Source organism: Pseudophryne corroboree, chromosome 1 (genome assembly GCF_028390025.1).
Source record: "Pseudophryne corroboree isolate aPseCor3 chromosome 1, aPseCor3.hap2, whole genome shotgun sequence".
Taxonomy (NCBI): domain Eukaryota; kingdom Metazoa; phylum Chordata; class Amphibia; order Anura; family Myobatrachidae; genus Pseudophryne; species Pseudophryne corroboree.
In genome coordinates this window covers 509025804-509049318 of record NC_086444.1, presented here as the reverse complement: position 1 = coordinate 509049318, position 23515 = coordinate 509025804, and the positions used below count along the sequence as shown (strand labels likewise).

The window sequence follows — 23515 nt, the reverse complement described above, 5'->3', positions numbered from 1 at the left end:
CAGTTTGCTGACACAGTGACCACCAGTATATATAGCAGTACGGTACGGAAGGCCACTGTTGTACCTACCTCTGTGTCGTCAAGTATACTATCCATCTAGATTCTATACCTGTGGTGCATTTCAGTTGTGCAGTTTGCTGACACAGTGACCACCAGTATATATAGCAGTACGGTACGGAAGGCCACTGCTGTACCTACCTCTGTGTCGTCAAGTATACTATCCATCTACATTCTATACCTGTGGTGCATTTTAGTTTTGCAGTTTGCTGACATAGTGACCACCAGTATATATAGCAGTACGGTACGGAAGGCCACTGCTGTACCTACCTCTGTGTCGTCAAGTATACTATCCATCTAGATTCTATACCTGTGGTGCATTTCAGTTGTGCAGTTTGCTGACACAGTGACCACCAGTATATATAGCAGTACGGTACAGAAGGCCACTGCTGTACCTACCTCTGTGTCGTCAAGTATACTATCCATCTAGATTCTATACCTGTGGTGCATTTTAGTTTTGCAGTTTGCTGACACAGTGACCACCAGTATATATAGCAGTACGGTACGGAAGGCCACTGCTGTACCTACCTCTGTGTCTTCAAGTATACTATCCATCTACATTCTATACCTGTGGTGCATTTCAGTTGTGCAGTTTGCTGACACAGTGACCACCAGTATATATAGCAGTACGGTACGGAAGGCCACTGCTGTACCTACCTCTGTGTCGTAAAGTATACTATCCATCTACATTCTATACCTGTGGTGCATTTTAGTTTTGCAGTTTGCTGACATAGTGACCACCAGTATATATAGCAGTACGGTACGGAAGGCCACTGCTGTACCTACCTCTGTGTCATCAAGTATACTATCCATCTAGATTCTATACCTGTGGTGCATTTCAGTTGTGCAGTTTTCTGACACAGTGACCACCAGTATATATAGCAGTACGGTACAGAAGGCCACTGCTGTACCTACCTCTGTGTCGTCAAGTATACTATCCATCTACATTCTATACCTGTGGTGCATTTTAGTTTTGCAGTTTGCTGAGACAGTGACCACCAGTATATATAGCAGTACGGTACGGAAGGCCACTGCTGTACCTACCTCTGTGTCGTCAAGTATACTATCCATCTACATTCTATACCTGTGGTGCATTTCAGTTGTGCAGTTTGCTGACACAGTGACCACCAGTATATATAGCAGTACGGTACGGAAGGCCACTGCTGTACCTACCTCTGTGTCGTCAAGTATACTATCCATCTACATTCTATACCTGTGGTGCATTTTAGTTTTGCAGTTTGCTGACACAGTGACCACCAGTATATATAGCAGTACGGTACGGAAGGCCACTGCTGTACCTACCTCTGTGTCGTCAAGTATACTATCCATCTAGATTCTATACCTGTGGTGCATTTCAGTTGTGCAGTTTGCTGACACAGTGACCACCAGTATATATAGCAGTACGGTACGGAAGGCCACTGCTGTACCTACCTCTGTGTCGTCAAGTATACTATCCATCTACATTCCATACCTGTGGTGCATTTTAGTTTTGCAGTTTGCTGACACAGTGACCACCAGTATATATAGCAGTACGGTACGGAAGGCCACTGCTGTACCTACCTCTGTGTCGTCAAGTATACTATCCATCTAGATTCTATACCTGTGGTGCATTTCAGTTGTGCAGTTTGCTGACACAGTGACCACCAGTATATATAGCAGTACGGTACGGAAGGCCACTGCTGTACCTACCTCTGTGTCGTCAAGTATACTATCCATCTACATTCTATACCTGTGGTGCATTTTAGTTTTGCAGTTTGCTGACACAGTGACCACCAGCATATATAGCAGTACGATACGGAAGGCCACTGCTGTACCTACCTCTGTGTCGTCAAGTATACTATCCATCTACATTCTATACCTGTGGTGCATTTCAGTTGTGCGCAGTATATATAGTAGTAGGCCATTGCTATTGATACTGGCATATAATTCCACACATTAAAAAATGGAGAACAAAAATGTGAAGGGTGAAATAGGGAAAGATCAAGATCCACTTCCACCTCGTGCTGAAGCTGCTGCCACTAGTCATGGCCGAGACGATGAAATGCCATCAACGTCGTCTGCCAAGGCCGATGCCCAATGTCATAGTAGAGAGCATGTAAAATCCAAAAAACAAAAGTTCAGTAAAATGACCCAAAAATCAAAATTAAAAGCGTCTGATGAGAAGCATAAACTTGCCAATATGCCATTTACGACACAGAGTGGCAAGGAACGGCTGAGGCCCTGGCCTATGTTCATGGCTAGTGGTTCAGCTTCACATGAGGATGGAAGCACTCATCCTCTCGCTAGAAAACTGCAGTGCCACTCCTAGATGGGCCAGGTGTTTGTGTCGACCACTTGGGTCGCTTAGCTTAGTCACACAGCTACCTCATTGCGCTTCTTTTTTTCTTTGCATCATGTGCTGTTTGGTGACTATTTTTTTGAAGTGCCATCCTGTCTGACACTGCAGTGCCAATCCTAGATGGGCCAGGTGTTTGTGTCGGCCACTTGGGTCGCTTAGCTTAGTCACACAGCGACCTTGGTGCGCCTCTTTTTTTCTTTGCATCATGTGCTGTTTGGGGACAATTTTTTTGAAGTGCCATCCTGCCTGACACTGCAGTGCCACTCCTAGATGGGCCAGGTGTTTGTGTCGACCACTTGGGTCGCTTAGCTTAGTCACACAGCTACCTCATTGTGCCTCTTTTTTTCTTTGCATCATGTGCTGTTTGGGGACTATTTTTTGAAGTGCCATCCTGTCTGACACTGCAGTGCCACTCCTAGATGGGCCAGGTGTTTGTGTCGGCCACTTGTATTGCTTAGCCTAGCCATCCAGCGACCTCGGTGCAAATTTTAGGACTAAAAATAATATTGTGAGGTGTGAGGTGTTCAGAATAGACTGAAAATGAGTGTAAATTATGGTTATTGAGGTTAATAATACTATGGGATCAAAATTACCCCCAAATTCTATGATTTAAGCTCTTTTTGAGGGTTTTTTGTAAAAAAAAAAAACGAATCCAAAACACACCCGAATCTGACAAAAAATTTTCAGGGAGGTTTTGCCAAAACGCGTCCGAATCCAAAACACGCCCGCCGAACCGAATCCAAAACCAAAACACATAACCCGAAAAATGTCCGGTGCACATCACTAATCCCAATGCTATTTGCTGCAGAATAGGCGAGTTGTGATTATCCGCAGTCTTACTCATACTTTAATTTATGCATGGCTAGAAAAAACCTATGACGCTGTTGTACATTTCTCATATTCACCCACATCATGTACAGGCTACAACTAAATATCACTTATGCAATGTAATAGCCTGTTCCATAAAGAGTACCTTACACATGATAAATTCGCTTATTTGTAAGTAAAGGTATCCAAAAGGGAGGCAGTGAATTTACTGGCTGTTGGGATCCCGGGTTTCAGAATCCCAACGCCGGAATCCCGACACCCGGTGAAATACCGGCGGTCAGAATCCAGACCGCTGGCTGGAATCCCTATTTGGGTGGTGGTCCACGCCACCACCCGAGGGGAAATATAAACCTGTGGGCACAAAGCGTGGCGAGCAAAGCAAGCCTGCGAGGGGACACACTGTGCTCACCGCTGGTATCCTGGCTGTCTGGATCCCTGCGTCGGTCAGCTGACCACCAGGATCTCGACAGCCGGGATATCATACTGATCCCTTACAAAATACGTTAAGCTGGCTGGGATGGCATGATGTGGCTGGTGAGGGCACAGTGGTGCTGGGGTGGCCATCGTCTTACACATTTTAATTTGGTTCTGTAGACCAACAGTCCAATAGCCAAACCTTTGATCAATCTTGTGATGCATGTAGAAGGCCTAGGCAGTGGCGTCACTAGGGTTGGTGTCACCCGGTGTGGTTACTCATGGTGTCACCCCCCCATGGACCTCCTCCCGTAGCACACCACACGGTTTCTTATCAGTGTGTGTGTGTGTGTATAATATATATATATACACACACACACACACACACACACACACACACACACACACACACACACCACACACACACACACACACACACACACACACACAGTGATCGAAGAGGGAATTTTGAAGTGGGGGTAAGGAAAATTGAAAGAGGTAGTGTCCACTCGAGGGTGTACTGTGGCAGATGCCAAAAAAGGGGTGTGGCCAATCAGAAGGCGGGTGTCCTTAAGAGGCACTGGGTGAGAGGGAGGACACATGGTGGAGGAAGGGACTGAGGAGGACGGGGGCATTAGGTGAGAGGGGGATGCAGGGTGGGAGAAAGACATAATGGATAGAGGGACAGAGGAAGGAGGAGATGCTGGGTGGGAGAGGATGTAGAGTGGGAGGAGGACATACTGGGGATTGGGACACTGGGTGGGAGAGGTTGCAGAGTGGGAGGGGGACATACTAGGGATTGGGGCACTGGGTGGGAGAGGGACAGACTGGGGCACTGGGTGGGAGAGGGACATACTGGGGATTGGGACGCTGGGTGGGAGAGGACGCAGGGTGGGAGAGGGACAGACTAGGGATTGGGACACTGGGTGGGAGAGGACGCAGAGTGGGAGAGGGACAGACTAGAGATTGGGACACTGGTAGGGAGAGGACGCAGGGTGGGAGAGAGGGACAGACTAGGGATTGGGACACTGGGTGGGAGAGGACGCAGAGTGGGAGAGGGACAGACTAGAGATTGGGACACTGGATGGGAGAGGACGCAGGGTGGGAGAGGGACAGACTAGAGATTGGGACACTGGATGGGAGAGGACGCAGGGTGGTAGAGAGGGACAGACTAGGGATTGGGACACTGGGTGGGAGAGGACGCAGAGTGGGAGAGGGACAGACTAGGGATTGGGACACTGGGTGGGAGAGGATGCAGAGTGGGAGAGGGACAGACTAGGGATTGGGACACTGGGTGGGAGAGGATGCAGAGTGGGAGGGGACAGACTAGGGATTGGGACACTGGGTGGGAGAGGATGCAGAGTGGGAGGGGACAGACTAGGGATTGGGACACTGGGTGGGAGAGGATGCAGAGTGGGGGGGGCATACTGGGGACTGGGACACTGGGTGGGAGAGGATGCAGAGTGGGAGGGGGACATACTGGGGACTGGGACACTGGGTGGGAGTGGATGCAGAGTGGGAGGGGGACATACTGGGGACTGGGACACTGGGTGGGAGAGGATGCAGAGTGGGAGAGGGACAGACGGGATTGGGACGCTGGGTTGGAGAGGAACATACTGGAGACTGTCATTTAATTTTAAAGCCTTCCAGCTCCAGCGGCGGCAGGTACAGGAACCAAGCGCCCGGCGGTGCTCCTTCAGCGGCAGGGACGCGATCCAGGCGTATCTCCTGTGCGCGCCCGGCGGTGGCAGGCAGGGAGGAGAGCCGGGTACTCTGCTAGCTGCAAAGACGGGAGCCGGGCGCACCCCACGTGGGCATCATGCACTCGACTCCCATTCTCCCTCACAGAATGGCCTGCCCTGCCGGCGTGCGTGATGACGTCACGGGAGTGACGTCCTGCACCCGGCATCTATAGATTGCGGCAGTACAGATCCGGCGGCGCCGCGGCCGTGAAAATGGTCAGTCCAGGCAGGTGTCTGAATTATTGGCGGAAGTGAGTGTGGGTGTACAGCTCTTTTTGGTGTCACCCCATTGAAGGGTGACACCTGGGTGAGGGCCGCACCCCCCGCACCCTCCTCATGACGCCACTGGGCCAGGTACCCATCTCTGACCCATTCCTGCACCCATCCTATAGTACATTGTTCTATTATACTCTGATATACTCTACCCTGCCCTATACAGAAACACAGCCTAACATTGGTAATCATAGTCACCAAGGAGGACACACTAACAAACAAATGATACAGTATATATTGCATTTGGTTGTGTCGAAGGTGGAGCCCTATTGCTGGTGAAAACCTCCCCCACTTTATATGATGGATAAAATTTGCCAGCAGCTCCTGCACATTTTCACACTTTTCCAATATTTGCTTTCCATGTAATTGCTAGTGAATGGTTTTGCAGTTGCATGTTCTATTTCAGTTTTTCCATGTCCATCTAACACTTTGCCTCCTGTTTAAACAATATTCACAAACAGTAAGAAAACCATAATTATACACTCTATATCAGAATTTCCTGGAGACTCCCTTTATACAGAATCTGTAGCTCACTGTTATGAAATTAAAATTAAAGTAGAAAACTACAGTATAAGGTGGAGCTATGGGAGAATCATATAATTATGGTTACATCAATCTCAAGTAGTGCCACTTTGAACACTAGTTTTTGCTTACTTTTATATATTTATCCCAGTTAAGAAAAGAAATTAAGCAGCACGGAGTTGTGGGATTGATATAATGTACCAAAGACTGGAGGATATTTGAGTGGCTGATTGCCAGGAACAAATCGAAAACTGGGGTGGAATATTAAAGCTATTTTGTACAGACATTTCATTGTATACAGACCTTTATTTTATGGGCAAAAATAATTTTTTGATAATGTGTGAAAGTGTTATTTTTGTATACCAAAACATTGAGCAGTATCCTATTAGATGCTGTGATTTACTGCACAGTAGTAATGCGCTTCTTAGTCCGATAACGCTATTAGGCTATCAAATTCCAGCCTGTTTTTACCGTATAGTAAATGACCTGTTATCAGCTGATATCACACAGGCAGGGACGTCACTCACCTAAAGTACACCGTGTGCGGTCCCGCCGTAAAAGGGGCATAGCTTTGTGGGATGGGGGCATGACTTCGCTGGATGGGAGCATTGCTGAGCGTTCCAACCACCATTTCATCACTTGGGGGGTCCGGGAGATGCGGGCTGCTCCTGGAGACTGGCGTGCCAGTAGTGCCGGCTTCTACAGGGACGTAATATTACAGTGCCGCACCCAGCTTCTGTCACTAAGCAGGGGCTGGCACTTTGGTGTCATCATTCAGTGGGCCGCACCCCCACTCTTGTGATGCCACTGCACATGGGATCTGTGATAACATCGCGGACCCATATGTTTCTGTCCAATAACGGGTCTCCTCTAAAAATCAATTTTGTGGATTATCTAGAACTGATTTTGAATTAAACCCAAAATATTGTAATAATCTAAATGTGAATAGATATACTAATAAACCAATGATTTTATTATTTATTTTAAAGAAATTAAGAAATTTCTCATGTGAAATAAAACTTTGCAAAGTCGATGTTCTCTAATTGTTATAAATCATCTGATACATAAGTATGGGTTGAACAAGTGGTATTTTGGGAGATTTTTTCCCAGTGCATTATATATTTTTTTCTTATAGCACTGCTGCATTAAGATAAAGATGTACTAAGCCTTGAAAAGTGATAAATTGCACGGTGATTAAGTACCAACCAACCAGCTCCTAACTGTCATTTTTCAAATCCAGCCTGTGACATGGCAGTTGGGAGCTGATTGGCTGATACTATTCAAGGCTTAGTACATCTCCCCCAATACAAGCTCCTGGTGCAATGTGCTTGTATTTGTGTAAACAAGTTCTACAGTTCTAAAGTACTGGAATGTTAGATTTCGGAAACTGCTACCATGTCAAATTAGTGTACCGTACATAATTGTGCAACTCTAAGCTTACAATTTTATTTAACAAAACAAACAAAACGCACACAATGACAAGATCGTAACCACATCCTTTTTATTGCAAAACATTTGTTACATAAAGTCCTGAAATTTCTACAGCGTTGTTATTATTACTCATTTCTAAACACACAACCTAAAAGTGCATTGTGAATCCGGTAAACCATCAGTAGTAATTTCTCTGGAAAATGATTCAATATTTACACAGTAAGTCCATGAAGCAGTTTACAAATTGCCTCAGTCATTTTTCTTAACATATATAGAGCAATATAATACACATGGCACAGGCTGCTCTGTGAAATAACTGCATATGTACATTACATGTAGGTAATCAACACAACAAACAGCTAGAAATTATTGTCAGTGGATGCCTTACAGACATCCTCTTTTTCCCTTTTCCTTAATAGCTATTGATCATCATAATATGTATAAATAAAATTCTAATTTATAGTCTATGAAATAGTATTGCAAACACTGTTCCAGACAGCAGTAGCAGCAAAGGTTCTCCTTGTCTATGGCCTGGAGAGCAAGACACACACACACACACATACCTTGTAGCACTACTTCTTATTCAAAGTCTCCGTACATTGTGACAGATCGCACGTGAGAGGCGCACTGAGCAGGCCGTCACATTTGCCACCCGTTTTCAGCAGCATGTCCTGTTGGATCTTTTGTTGATATTTTATAGGAGTGGGATCACAAAATAAGAATTCTATAAAAAATGTTAGAGTAGAGGGAGTAATCTGAGTTTCTTTGTTTCCTAAGGGGTTATAAACAGCCTCTGATATGAGGAAAGATGATACTTGTTTCTGATTAAAAACAAAAAAACATATTCCTAGGCCTGTATTACACTGAATAGGGCAAAGCCACGAACTCAGATTTGTAGCTGTCACATCCAGAATAGGATAAACATGATACACCATGGGGCAGTTGTACTAAGCCTTAAAAAGTGATAAAGTGGAGAGAGATAAACTACCTACCAATCAGCTCCTAACTGTCATTTTTCAAACACACCCTGTAACATGGCAGTTAGGAGCTGAACGAGGGTTATTTTATCTCTCCCCAATATATTACACTCCAAGGCCTAGTACAGCTCCCCCAATGTGTTTGTTCTATGCTGGCTATGTGGAATATAGTAAGCACTCATAAGCATATCCGGAATATATGAATATGTGGGAGAAGATACTGAGGTTTTCAATTAAATTTATAGCCCCTTGTATTATGTAATGCGTATATATCATTGATCTTCATTGTGCATAGTCTTTTAATGTTTAAGCTACAACAGAGCTATTTTGCTGCTTAAGTAAATAGTTCCCAACATATGTTTATTTTGCTGGTCACACACATGATCCCCGTTTGGAGATCCCAGAAAGTCACCAGACAGACACTGATATTCAATTACTGCCGATTAAACTTCCAGTTTCATCAATGTTTTTTCACCTGGAAAAAACATCCTTTTCACCTAAAACCACGTAGGTTCAGCCAAACCTGTGTTTTCGGGGGAAACAGCCCCGTTTTCGGGTGAAAATGGGGCTGTTTTCTGGGACTTTGCTTCGCCTGCCTGAGGCAGGTGAAATAAATCCCTGTAAAGCTGGGGATTTAATAGCCCCCCGGCGATACTTTACACCCGATAGTCAGTGCAGGTAATTGAATATCCCTGAGAGTGTGCTTCCTATTTGCAGCAACAGCAAGAAATCATTGATCACTATTTTGTAGCCAGTAACATATTACACAGCTCTGTGTTACCTCTGCTGGGTGATGCTACTGTACTTTGTAGCCGACAAGAAAAGCTATACAACTGTAGCTGTCAGCAACTTGAAATAGTCTCCATGGCCACTTAGTTTTTGAGGCGGCGCATGCAAGCTCAACACGTGTGATTCTCCAATGGCGGACATCGGGGCACTACAATGTAAAATGTGACAAAGTTCCGTAGGACCTGATTCAGCTATGCATGCAAATCCTATCGTGACTGCGATTCCGTATGCTGCGGTTCTGTGAAAATATACTAATGTCGCAGCCGTGGGCTGGGACGTCCACTGGTGGCATTTCTAATCCATCAATTGCATACAAAAATACACTATTTTATGCACATCTGTCGCATCATCGATCATCTGTGCTGTAAGCTGTCAGAGCCATTGTAACTGCGTACACAGACACAGTCACAGGCTGAGATGTTACCGAAATGGTTGCATCATAACCGCGTTTGACTTGTCACCCTCCCCCTCATTACTCCATCACTGACGGTCAGTCACTCTGCGTTCAAATCCTCTCTTTGCCGTTGACAAATAAACTTGGCACGTGCGCAGTGCGACTGTCACGCATAAACATTACAAAATGCTTAAATCCGCAAACATCGGCATTGCGTCCACCTGTGAATCAGGCCCATCATTTTATTATAATAAGCTCCGGTTGAAATACTTTAATTGTATATTATATTGTAAGGCCCATAGTAGAAGCACAGATGGCATAAATTGTATTCCATGTGCAGAAAAGAGGAATTTTATTGTGCAGTTTGTTTTCCAGGACAGTCCTAAGCTGTTCATAGGGCTGATTACACGAGCTGCAGTTCTTTACTCTCTTCCATATAAATGAATGATAGCTATTTATAGCATTTGTGTCCAAATATAAAACATCTCATGTGGCCTGGGATTAAGCTCACCAAGAAAACAAAAAGGATCATACAAATCCTCATAGTTTCTTGCCGTGTGGGGTGAGCAATCTGCAGTCACAGTCCGTTATGCCTATTAATGGGGCACATTCCGGAGTGCAAGAGAGGTAAATTCTAACTACGAGAACTGAAATTATGACCGTCTGATATTGGCAAGATGAATATTATTCAAATCTAGAATATCAGCTAAATTCTGGATTCATAAGAAAAAATACACAATTAAAAGATATATATTTATCATTTACTGTATTAGATAAAGTTACTTTGAAGAGTATATACTTTAAGGTAACGGTAAAAAAACCAACAACAACAAATGAGAAATGTATATGTTTAGATGAAATATTGTATGAGTGCTTAGAGGCAAATTCATTTACCCAGTAAGGGTGCGATTTGTTATTGCAATGGCATTTCCATGCCAATACCAACACAACATATCCCCCCCTTGCAGCCTCGACTCAAACCGCTCTCTTCCACATTTTTGCTTACAGTCCTATGGTACTGCAAAAACTAATCTGCGAATCCGGAGGTACCATAAGTGTCTTGAAGGTGTGAGAGGACTGAGCATAATTGAATCGACCCATTAATATGTTCCATCTATTACCTCATCTACACTAAACACCTCATGTAAAATTCTGCAATAAAAGCCATTGGGGCAGATGTATTAAGCCTGGAGAATGGATAAAGCAGTGATAAAGCAGTGATAAGTGGAAGGTGGTAATGTATCAGCCAATTAGGTCCTAACTGTCAATTTACATATTGGAGCTGATTGGCTGGTGTGTTATCACCTTGCTTTATCACTGCTTTATCACTTCTCCAGGCTTAATACATATGCCCCATTGTTTGCAAATGTTTAAATGTTTTTGATGAATACATTTCGTATTATACAGTTTATGTAATTAAGTGATTCAAAATGAAGATTGACATGTACATTAGGCAAACCTATCCACTAGCCAGTGTTTGCTAGCTTTCTTAAACTATAGTATGCTAGCATATAAACAGGGGGTGACATTTGAATCCATTCTTTCCAATGCCACCATATACCGTACATGCTGCATTTCTACTCGTAGTTGGGAGAACTGCATTTATATGACAAGTGGCATAATAGTCTTTCGGATGTTACCTATTTCATTAATTTTTGCTCAACACAGGTACCTCGCGTTGACTTCCAAGGAAGGACTGATTAACTGCGGCAAGTCAAATGCAATTGAACCTCCTTTATTGATATGCCAATGTGTGGTTGGTCCTTTGGAGCATTGGTCAATAGCATTCTACTTCATGTATGAATTCATAAAGAAACAAAGAAAAGATCTTGCTTTATCACAGGCTTAATGTGTTGTCATCTCATCCAGGGCACATATAATGCCTTGTCATCTCATCCAGTGCAAATATATTATAACAAGCATTCAGTACTAGGGAACAAATAACACACACTGATTCAACCCCCTTTGTTTCTAGTGGCAGGCAACAAATCCACTTCTCGTAAGGCTCTGTGTTACATATGGCACTTCACAAGAATAGTTTACAAAAGTTGTAAAAATCTGTTTTCAAATGTTCATCAACCTGCATACATTCACATATTCACCCAAGATAATTCTGAAAATATATATTTGAAACATATTTTTGCAAATTACCTTCCACTTTCTGATATAGTAACACATATCCTGAGGCTTTAAAGGGTATGGTTCATTAGGTCGACGACACTTAAGTCGACAGTCTTTAGGTCAACCACTATTGGATGACATGGTCATTAGGTTGACATGGTCAATAGGTCGACATGTACAAGGTCGACGTGGAAAAAGGTCGACATGAGTTTTTTGACTGTTTTTGGTGTCGTTTTCTTCGTAAAGTGATGGGGAACCCCAACTAGTGCACCGTGTCCCCTCGCATGGATCGTAAAGTATAAAAAATTTTCAAAAATGAAGAAAAAAGATGTGAAAAACTCATATCGACATTTTTCCTTGTCGACCTAATGCATGTCGACCAATAGTGGTCGGCCTAATGACTGTCGGCTTAAGTGCTGTCGACCTAATGACCGTAACCCGGCTTTAAATATATCTTATTAACAATCTGAAAAATATATCTCCTCTAGTGCTGGCATCAGCGCATTTGTTATGATACTGAGTTACCTTTTGGTGCTAAAAGTTTAACAACCTTCATGTGTACTGTGGTCAAAATCACTCATCATATCAGTGCAAGAGATTGGTATTCCAATGGTTCCAGATATGAATAAATAAGTGCAGGTATGCCCTACCACTTGGGGCAGTGTTCCACTGAAGTCTATGGATCCTTTTTTATTTTTCCTAGAAGCAGAATAACAGCTCCTTAAAATAAAAGCAGGTATCCCATCCTGAATAACTCATTTTTTTTTACAGGACATTTGTAGAAAAATAAATTCTACATAGACAATTTTTTTCCCTTTATGTATAACAGCTATAACTCTTTAATGCTTCATATATTATTGCAAATTGAATAATCCCCCACAAAAAATCCAGCTGGTATTGACTAGGAATATAATTAATTTGCTAAATAAAAAACAAACAAACATCCAGCGCATGAGCCATTAAGCCACATTTTGGATTTCAGTGGCCGCACATATGGCCCTTTTCACGGGAGGCATTGGTTGTAGTAGAAATAGGCTCAGTAGTTTTTCTGTATTGTTATGAAAATAATGTATACCCCTGTAATATACTCATACTATTGCAATTTCATTGTAAAACTGTTGACTCTAAAGTTTGATAAACACTAAATATAAGTAAGTACTGTATTTTATAAATACTGAACCCATGGTAACTGGTTCATTAAGTAGCTTCATAATTAGTTTTACAGATCTACTTGTCTATGTACTAAATGTTCTAGCATTCTGCTTTTACTAATGTTAAATCTGCGCCAAAAGGGCGGTATCGCTTAGTGTTTTTGACCATACAGTCCGTAACATGGCAGTTAACAGCTGATTGGCTGCAACTTTATCTCTCCAAGGCTTAATACATTTCCCCCTGATAGCACTTCTACATGGCACAATTACAAGATTGCTGCTGGGTTTTACATATGTTTGGAATCTTGATACTTCTCATGAGTGAATATCGGTAATGTCACTATGAAACTAGTTTGGGCAAATAATTGATATATTTATACATTTACTATGTGCTTTATTTACAAGGAAATCTAGTTGCCTAGAATTACAGATATTTGGTAGGTTAAGAAATATTTTTTTGTCTTAAGTCAACACTTGTTTAATGTGGATATGTGAATAACTGGTTTAAATACTGACTCCTTTGTACATGAAGCAATTACTATCTATATAGCATAATTGTGCAGCACTATGCAATATGTTTGGCCTTTTATACACAGATATTCAAAACTACTGTGTAATTGGTAAAAGCATACTGTAGTTACACAACTACAAAAATGTATTAGTAGCAAATTGTTAGTTTCAGAAAAATGTGTGATATTACGTTCCTCCCAAGTACTAGCAGGGACAAATTTGGGCTAGCCTCCATCTGTGCACGATGTCGTTAAAGGGGCGTGATCAGGCTTAGTGGGGCTGTGTCGTGGTCACAGGTATGTGTCCCATGGCAGGCTTTTGGGCCAGACTGGGGCATCAGCCCTTTTATTATTTGCCAGAAGTGCCATATGGCCTCAGTGTGGCCCTTAGTGCTAGCCATGTCAACTAGCTTAATTCACTTATGCAGGGGCCACAGGTAAATACTTTGAAGTTGAAATTCTTGTTCCCAAATGTACTCTGTTAGTGAGGACTGGGGACCTATTGGAAAAAGGATCATTCTTGACTATTCAAGGATACCAACCTGTCACTGTGTGTGCTGTCACACACCTTCTTTTGTGCAAATGCTCCTGCTCTATGACTATGTAATTGTATTTGTGGGCAAAGATGGCAGTGTCTGTGGGAGTAAATGTTTGCACTGACTAAACAGAGCAAGCAGTCTTAATGTTCCCTTTTGGGACTAGGGATAGGCATGGCCACCTCACCGGAATAATTGGGTGGTATGGTTAAGTAGGAGAAGGTGCATAAATACAAAAGTGTCGACATAATTAATAAAATGCCGACATAATTAATGTTGACACCTGCAAAATGTCAACATTGACAGAATATTGACTTGAAATGCTGACATCATCATAATGTTGAAATTTCCATTGGGCTTAATGTTAGCATTAGGGTTACCATTACGGTTAGAGTTATACGGAAAATACAAATCAAAAATGTTCAGGACATGTCAACATTCTCATGTCAACCTAAATTATATATACACTAATATATCACACCCAATTGTATCTATGTAAAACTAAAGACTTTCAGGTTGATGCAGAGTTGAATGTATGCCTGTTTGTGTAGCTAATCTTGCATATATTTGCAGTGTGCATACGCTAATGTGAGTATGTAGTCAAATGCATATTAAAAATAATATTAAAAGTTTATGTACACATAAGACCAGAAAGGCGGAACGGGAGTGTGATGGGCCATTCTCACATAGGAAAAGTTCAGTAAGGGTGTGTTTATACAGGCCAGCATTTACAGTATAAGCCTGTTAGGTGTATCTTTGCACCTACAGTAGTATAAGGCAGGTGCTAGTATACAGGGCCGGCTCCAGGCCTACTAGCACCCTGAGCGAGAAAATTTAAAAGTGCCCCCCCCCCTCCCCCATGCGCGCGCCGAAGGCGCGCGCTCCTGAAAAAGTGGGTGTGGCCTCCTGAAAAAGTGGGCGTGGTCTCGCCCCCCAGCAGTGCCAGCTACACATGACATGCCCTCCGGCAGTGCCAGCTACACGTGACATGACTCCCAGCAGTGCCAGCTACACATGATAGTGTTCACTTTTTAGGGCAGGTTGCTGATCACAGGGAGGGCACATTTTTAAGTTAGGTGGGCAAAATGATGTACATATTGTAATGCTTGTTGTACCCATTTCCACACGCTAAAGCATGGACAGTGCGCGCCGAAGGCGCGCAGCAAAAATTTAGGGGAGTTACTTCGTGGGGAAGGTGCGTAGCCACATTATAGTGGCAATTCACATTACACCACACAGTAGTGCAGCTAATACACATTGCACCAGGTAGAACCTCCTATAAGAGCACGTTAGACACATTGCGCCAGGTAGAGCACTGAGACACACTGCCCAGCCACAGACGCCTAGCGGGAACACTACATGATATGCCCCCCAGCAGTGCCAGCTACACATGACATGCCCCCCAGCAGTGGCAGCTACACGTGACATGCCCCCCATCAGTGCCAGCTACATAAATGGCCACACAGTTCCAGATGGATAAATGCCCCCACAGCGCAGATATGCCCCCACAGTGCCAGATACATTAATGCCCTCACAGTGCAAGATATGCCCCCACAGTGCAAGAAATGCCCCCACAGTGCAAGAAATGCCCCCACAGTGCCAGATACATAAATGCCCCCACGGTGCCAGATACATAATTGCCCCCACGGTGCCAGATACATAAATGCCCCCACGGTGCCAGATACATAAATGCCCCCACGGTGCCAGATACATAAATGCCCCCACGGTGCCAGATACATAAATGCCCCCACAGTGCCTGATACATAAATGCCCCCACAGAGCCAGATATGCCCCCACAGAGCCAGATAAATGCCCCCACAGAGCCAGATAAATGCCCCCACAGTGCCAGATAAATGCCCCCACAGTGCCAGATAAATACCCCCACAGTGCCAGATATGCCCCCACAGTGCCAGATATGCCCCCACAGTGCCAGATATGCCCCCACAGTGCCAGATATGCCCCCCACAGTGCCAGATATGCCACCCACAGTGCCAGATATGCCACCCACAGTGCCAGAAATGCCCCCCACAGTGCCAGATATGCCACCCACAGTGCCAGATATGCCACCCACAGTGCCAGATATGCCCCCACAGAACCAGATATGCCCCCACAGTGCCAGATATGCCCCCACAGTGCCAGAAATGCCCCCCACAGTGCCAGATATGCCACCCACAGAGCCAGATATGCCCCCACAGTGCCAGATATGCCCGCACAGTGCCAGAAATGCCCCCCACAGTGCCAGATATGCCCCCCACAGTGCCAGATATGCCCCCACAGAACCAGATATGCCCCCACAGAGCCAGATATGCAATGCCCCCCACAGTGCCAGAAATGCCCCCCCCCATAGCCAGAAATGCCCCCACAGTGCGGATCCCCCCAATACCTGCGGCGCTGCTGGGAGGAGTACTGCTGCTGTCCGCCTGTCCGAGTGTGCTGGCGAGCGGGCGGGAGTGCTGGCGGGCGGGCGGCCGGCGAGTCAGAGTGAGCCTGGGTCCGGGTGGCCACTTGTGTGCACTATGGCGCCGGCGTCTGACGTCAGACACCGTCGCCGCGCAGCGCGCATAGCGCACAGTGCACACGGGCCAATGCTGCACACACAGGGCCGGCTCCAGCATCGAATATGGCGGCGCCAGCGCGCGGCGCCCATTAAGGGTGGCGCCCTGTGCGGCCGCTCTATTCGAACATGCCTAGAGCCGGCCCTGCTAGTATACACAATGATGATAACCTATAGTAAAGCAGGTGCATAGGCTGATAATGCAGAGGCCTGCACATCTGGAGATGAGTACAATGCTCCCTGTTTCTTTTGAGCAGTATGCGCCCAATTCATCAGTTCCTATGTGCTCTCAGGATTGTTGCTCTCTATAATATTTCTATTATGAATGAAGAGACTTTCCAATCTTTTCTACCATTACACATTATTGAACTTTATTCCGTATACGGCAGCCTTGAAAAATACATTACCTACAGATATAATGTGATACCAAACTATTTGCTGGAGCATTATAGTGTGCCCGAACCATGACCTCTCTCCTGTTCTGTAAGAATACATGATCACAAGAGTGAATAGTGTCTCGCTGACCAGCAAGACCTGGATTTAGTGCAAGTCTTTGGAGAAGAAAGATTTCTTATCAAATATTGAAAATAAAAATTGCACTGCCACTACTGTAATATAATATAATATATTATGTAATGTAATATAACATAATAGCAATACTTGAACACGGGAATTTGAAATGTGATTTCCCACAGCTTTCATGAATTACTAAAATACAATGCTACACTTGTGTGTTTATCATTAATTATTAAATCCCCTTTTCTTTAGTGTATTCTAACCATAAAACAAGTTGGATGGATGAACTTTGTTTCGTACTGTATAGGTTCATTTGCAGTTTTCTCACAGCAGTCTGGCTGGAGCTTCACATTTAATAAATCTCACACTTGGTCTTCTTGCTTACATCCATATCACATTCACATATCATGACACATTATGACACTGCCCAATCCCATACAGCTCTTAGAGAATCAAAAGAGTGGCCACATCCAGATCATCTCACACAAAACATGAAATCATTTGTGCTGTTGTGGTTATTCTGATGATTTGATTGGTTGATCTTTTACCACTACCCACTTTAAAACTACGTACACAAGGAGGAGCAAATGAAAGGTGGTCTGACCCTAATTAAACCATAAAATTTACTTTTTTTTAAAAATGTTATTAATTTATTCCAAACAGTACTGGTAAATCAATCAATCTGGGTTTTCCTTCTTATTTTGCATTTAATATTAATTGTATGATAGTATTACTTGTCTAGCACAATTTATATGTCTGACTGCATCCAGGTAACAGTGAGATAATAAGTTACTTATTGTTCTCTATGATCAATATGTTGAAGTGTATACTATTGTAAACTAAAAATATGAATGCTATTTTTTCAGACTTTACATTTTTTTTTGTTTTTGTTTTAACAACATTATGTGTTCTCTCTGATCTGGAAAATTTCCCCTATTTCTAACTTTGATATTGAGTCTTTATTGCAATTTTATACCAATGCTTCCCCACTGTTACTTCTTTGCTTCCTGTTAGCTCTTTTTCATTTTTGTATACTCCCTAATTGATGAGCGCTTCATAGTTTGTGCTCTCTTTATTTTGTGAACTCCCCAATTGATTGGGTCTTCGTAATTTGTGCTCTTTAAATATTGTAATATTTATTTTAAAAAAAGTAAAGTGATATATAATGCATTGGCTCACAAAAATATATTCCACAATGTACAGTATTGTGGTCACATTAACTTGTTAATTGCACATTGCACATATTTATATATGCAATATACTGTACAAAAATTGTGATTGTGCTGGTATGTGCCTCTATTAATATTAAACACGTTCAGAAACACATAACAGTTTAAGTCAGTGGTTCCCAAACTGTGTGCCACTGCCTAGGCACCCTGGCGTGCGCAAAGCTCTTGCAGAGGTGCCTCGGTTGGTGGTCCAGGACCAAAACAAATTACTTATCGTCAATGAGATAGGCAAAACCAGTTCTAATGGCTGCCAATCATAAAATATGTGGACAATTAAAATCACAACTGTACACCAACACGTAACTGACCCTAAAGATGACAGATAAGCACAATTTATTGAATTTAATACATATTTTTTAATTTATCAATAAGAAACATTTGTATTAGGGGTGCCTTGAAAAAATATTGATACTCTAGGGCGCCATGATTCAAGCAAGTTTGGGAACCACTGGTTTAAGTGAGAAAAAAAAGAGTGGTGTATATATAAGGTATAAATAATATATACATTTGCTGTAGTGGCTTTGTAGAAATCTGTTGCTTAAATTTAGATGTTAAAATATTCTGGACATGTTTGCAGTTGTCAATAAGTTACAAAAATACTTTGTTCCTAAAATTAAAGGAACCAAAGTCAACAGGAGAAATGGTGCAGATGTAATATTGCTATAAAGATGTTAAAGAAAGTAGTTCAGTGGTAGTAAAAATGCATGTATAACATTTTCTGTAAGGACTATAGAGACAAAAGTAGTCAGCTTTGACATAAGTCATATATAATGTTAAATAGTTAAAACTGATTGTTTGTAGTAGACATGTTTACAAAATGGCTTAGAAACAGTAAATCTATTTATTATTATTATTATTATTATTATTATTATTATTTAGAACATACTCTTAAATGATTGATAATGTATAAAAAAAACCACTATGGGGGAAATTTATGAAAGCTTGGGGAGAGATAAAATACCAACTGTCTCCTGTCATTTTTCAAACACAAGTATACAGAAAGAAGAAAGAGAGACTCTGTGTTGGGGCACACTTGGTATGGTAAATTATTAAAAACTTAACTTTTAATATCAACAAGTTTAAATGTTACACATACAGACATATAAGGAAATCTAACAAAAAATTAATGAAAATTAAAATACCTATATATGGTACAAAGTGAACCCTTATTAGGGTAATGTCAACAATGAAGAAATTAGGGGTATCAAGTTGTCCCTGATGGTGTACCTGTCGTGAAAATATGAGGCTGGAATATCCATCGATATCCAGAGAATTGTAAGAAGGACGGTATCGTATAATATAGATTACCTCAAAATCGATAACGTGTCACCTTCTCTAGAGGTCCTCCTGGTAAGGATGTGATGACTGTTTAGTGATTGGACTGGTTTAAATGAGACTAATAGGTAAGGAGAAAATGGTAAGTGTCAAAGGTTGCTCCCACACTTCTGCTTTTTGTTATTTTCACGGATAAATCAATTACTGCACCCAATATTCTTTAGTGGTCACCCATCTGGGCACTGATTGGGCTTTTCACTGCTTTGCTTCCAAGATCAAATGAGTTTGGGCGGAGCTAGTGATATGTGGCCATAAAGGATCCATGATAACAAATGAGAGAGTGTGTGGTTAATGACAGATACCGAGATTAGAAGTACTTCTGCTTTCCAACTGGTTTACACAGTTTCTCTGTTACTGGAGCATTGCAGAGAAACAAATCTTGCATGTGGATGAGAGAGTACTGGAAGGAGGTAAGGGAGAAAGTGATAGTATGGGTAAAGGGCCCCACCTTCTGCTGTCCAGTGTCATATAATGGTATACAGCGGACATAGGATGAGAGAGGCGGCTGGCTTATACTCATAGAATATAAAAGGTGACCATGTGTGGAACTGAAATATTTGAGCCTGTTAGCATAAAGATATGTAGCTACTAGGAGAGGTACAGAAGTCGAGTGATTTTGACATCAATAAGCTAGTGCAACATATTTTCCATAGGTGCATCCCCAAATGGGTGTCAGGCAAGGTGTAAAAAAATTAGTCTCCAAAATTATGGATATATGCACCAAAAAAATGCCAATCTTACAAACAATTCATATTGGTGAACAAGGTAATTATAATGCTTGATAGGTTCCAATAAATACACCCCCAAAGGGGTATGTAGCAAGATAAGAGAAAGCCAACCTTTATCTAAAATGGTATGAATATGTGTATCAGAGTGCTAATCTCATAAATAGTCCATAATAATACACAAAATAATTCAAAAGGTTATAGACCCCAGATTGGTAACCTTATCCAGAATAATAAGGGTATTTGCAACAAAGTGTCAATCTCAAAACAGTACAAAGTGATTCAAATAATTATAAAACCCAAATGGGTGGATACGATACCAGGGGATAAGTGGGCTGAATTGTGCACAAATCAGCACCACTGACACAAACGGCCGTTTCACCGGAGGGTGGCTTGTTCACTGTGTGATTTTTCAAACACAGCCTTAAACATGGCAGTTAGGAGCTGACTGGTTAGTAATTTGGGGGGTCATTCCGAGTTGATCGCTAGCTGCCATTGTTCGCTGCGCAGTGATCAGTGTAAAAAACGGCTAATCTGCGCATGCTACGCACCGCAATGCGCACGCATGGCGTACGGGTACAAAGTCCATTGTGGTTTTGCACTGGTTCTAGTGACGATTCCAATCGCACAGACGGCTGAAAGGCGATTGACAGAAAGAGGGCGTTTCTGGGTGTCAACTGACAGTTTTCAGGGAGTGCTTAGAAAAACGCAAGAGTATTGAGGAAAACGCAGGCGTGGCTGGGAGTTCGCTGGGCGGGTGTGTGACGTCAAAAGCCGCCCCTCCATCGTTAGAATCAACGCACAGGATAAGTAACTACAGGGCTGGTCTTGTTTTGCACAAAAAGATTTTGCAGGCGCTCTGGTGCACAGTCGTTCGCACTTCTGCAAAGCAAAAATACACTCCCCCGAGGGCGGCGACAATGCGTTTGCACGGCTGCTCAAAACTGCTAGCGAGCGATCAACTCGGAATGACCCCCTTTATCTCTCTGTATGCTTTAATAACTTCCCCCCTTTGTGACCTGTATTCATGTAATGCAATATAAATATCTAAGTTTATCATTATCATTAATTTACTACCAGAATTTAAGTGCCTAATTGAATCAGTAAAATAATATTTGTTTCCATGCCCACATACTGGAATATCACGTTTATTTTTTACAGTGCAGTATAACTTTCTTCAAGAATTGGTATTCTGTATAGGGTTTATCAGACTATCTATGTAAAGTTTTTCATAGGGCAACTGGAATGTATTCTATATAAGGGAACTAAAGGCAATACATAGTGAATGGATAAAAAAAACTATAGCACGTGTTTGTAAAAAAATAAAAAAAAATTAAGAAATGGCTGTGTTAATTTTGAGAGTTCTTCTAGTCTTATATTTTATCTTACACAACTGAATCAATATATGAATTTATTGAACTAATAATCTTTAAGGATTGTAAAACTTCTGTAGAAACCTATAAGTAATTAGAGACAAAGAATGTAGGATTAACGCTTTGTAGGCCCGGTATTTTCTCATGCCTTAAACTGTTCCGCAAGAGAGTATTCTGCATTCAGAAACCATAACAAGTATGGATATCCTCACTGATGACTTATCATTGTTATTCTGGAGTCGTGTGTGGCGGGATCTGCCGATTATACACTTCTCCCAGTAGAGGCATTGGAAGAAGGTGCCGCAAATATGGCAACGACCCAAGATTGATTCTTTAGGGGCAGATGTAATAAAAATTTTCATGTGAAAATTATCATGTTTTATTGTGACTATAATAAATGGATTTTCATCTTAATGTATCAAATAATAATAATTTATCAAAGTGACTTCAAGTTCAAAAAGTGTACAGTATGTTCCTACGATAAGCAGAAAAGAAGGAAAATGGCCTCAGCATAAGACCACGAAAACCACCATAATTTATCCCTCCTGCGGTCCCACGTCGTCTCTCCACATGCTTCCTTACAGTGGACGGCTGTCAGCTCTCTGATTGGTGAATAGCTCCGCCAATCAGCATGCTGACAGCCATTCACTGTCTTGCTGCAGGCTGGGAGGCAGGTAAAGTATACTGCACTCTGATTGGTGGGCAGGTCCAGCCATCCACCAATCAGCATGTTGCGCACAGGACCTTCCAATGCTCAAAGACCTCTAGGCAGCTGCCCAGTGTATCTATACAGTATGTTAAGATGGCCTTGGGTGTATGGGTATCAGATATTTTGGTAAGTGGAGAAAATCTACTCAATCTCCTGCTGTCACCAAGATATTGTACAGTCACCACTACATTTCTGCTTGTGCTGGGAGAGGAGCAGAAACACAGAGACTCAGGGGAGGGATAAGAAAATATGCCTTTCCCCATTCATTTTCCTGAAATTCTGCCTAATTCGCCATCACAAGTTGGCAAAAACTGAAACAATCAAATTCGAAAATAAAAATCCTATTCTGTGTTTGAAGAATTTTGCTAAATATCTCTTTTCGAGAAAAAAAATGTTTGGCGATATTTTACAGTGTGGACATTTTCATGGCAGGTAGCTAATATGTGAACAGTTTAATTAATACATATCCTGAAAAATAAATTAGCATGAAAACTATACGAAAATATGCTTGATACATCTGCCCTTTATATCGCCCCCCTTAAAATACTATGGGGTATATGCAATTGCGGTCGAATTCCCGAAATTGTCGAATTTCGTGTCATTTTCGACCAAAAAAAAAAATCGCCTATGCAATTCAGTGCTTTCCGACCAAAAAACGGACTTTCAAAATTCGACTTTTTGAAATTCGAATTTTTGCAAATTCGACTTTTCTGCAATGATACAGGTGCTGCAATTCGACCAAAGCATATTCAATTCAAGTTTGGAAATTCGACAGCAGTGCTTTTAGACAGCAAATTCGTCATTTTCAATCCGCCACACTTTGGAGGGTGAAAACAAATAAAAAAAATTTAAACATGTTTTTTTTGTGTTTTTTTTTGGGGGAATAGCAGATCTATTTATATTAGAAGGGTTTAGGTACTTTTTTTTTTTTTTTGGGAGGCACAAATATTATTTATATATTTTTTAAAATATTTTTTTTTTTTTTTTTTTTTT

General features: G+C 42.2%; 1 protein-coding gene across 1 annotated transcript in view; it reads right to left on the bottom strand.

Annotated features, from left to right (window-relative positions):
* Window positions 1-7652: 7652 nt before the first annotated feature.
* TRPM3 (transient receptor potential cation channel subfamily M member 3) overlaps window positions 7653-23515 on the bottom strand; it is a 694734-nt gene continuing 678871 nt past the window's right edge. Inside the window, exon 27 of the mRNA XM_063913891.1 lies at window positions 7653-12584. Coding sequence (XP_063769961.1) covers window positions 12576-12584 — 9 coding nt within the window. The 3' untranslated portion in view covers window positions 7653-12575. The remainder of the gene's footprint in view (window positions 12585-23515) is intronic.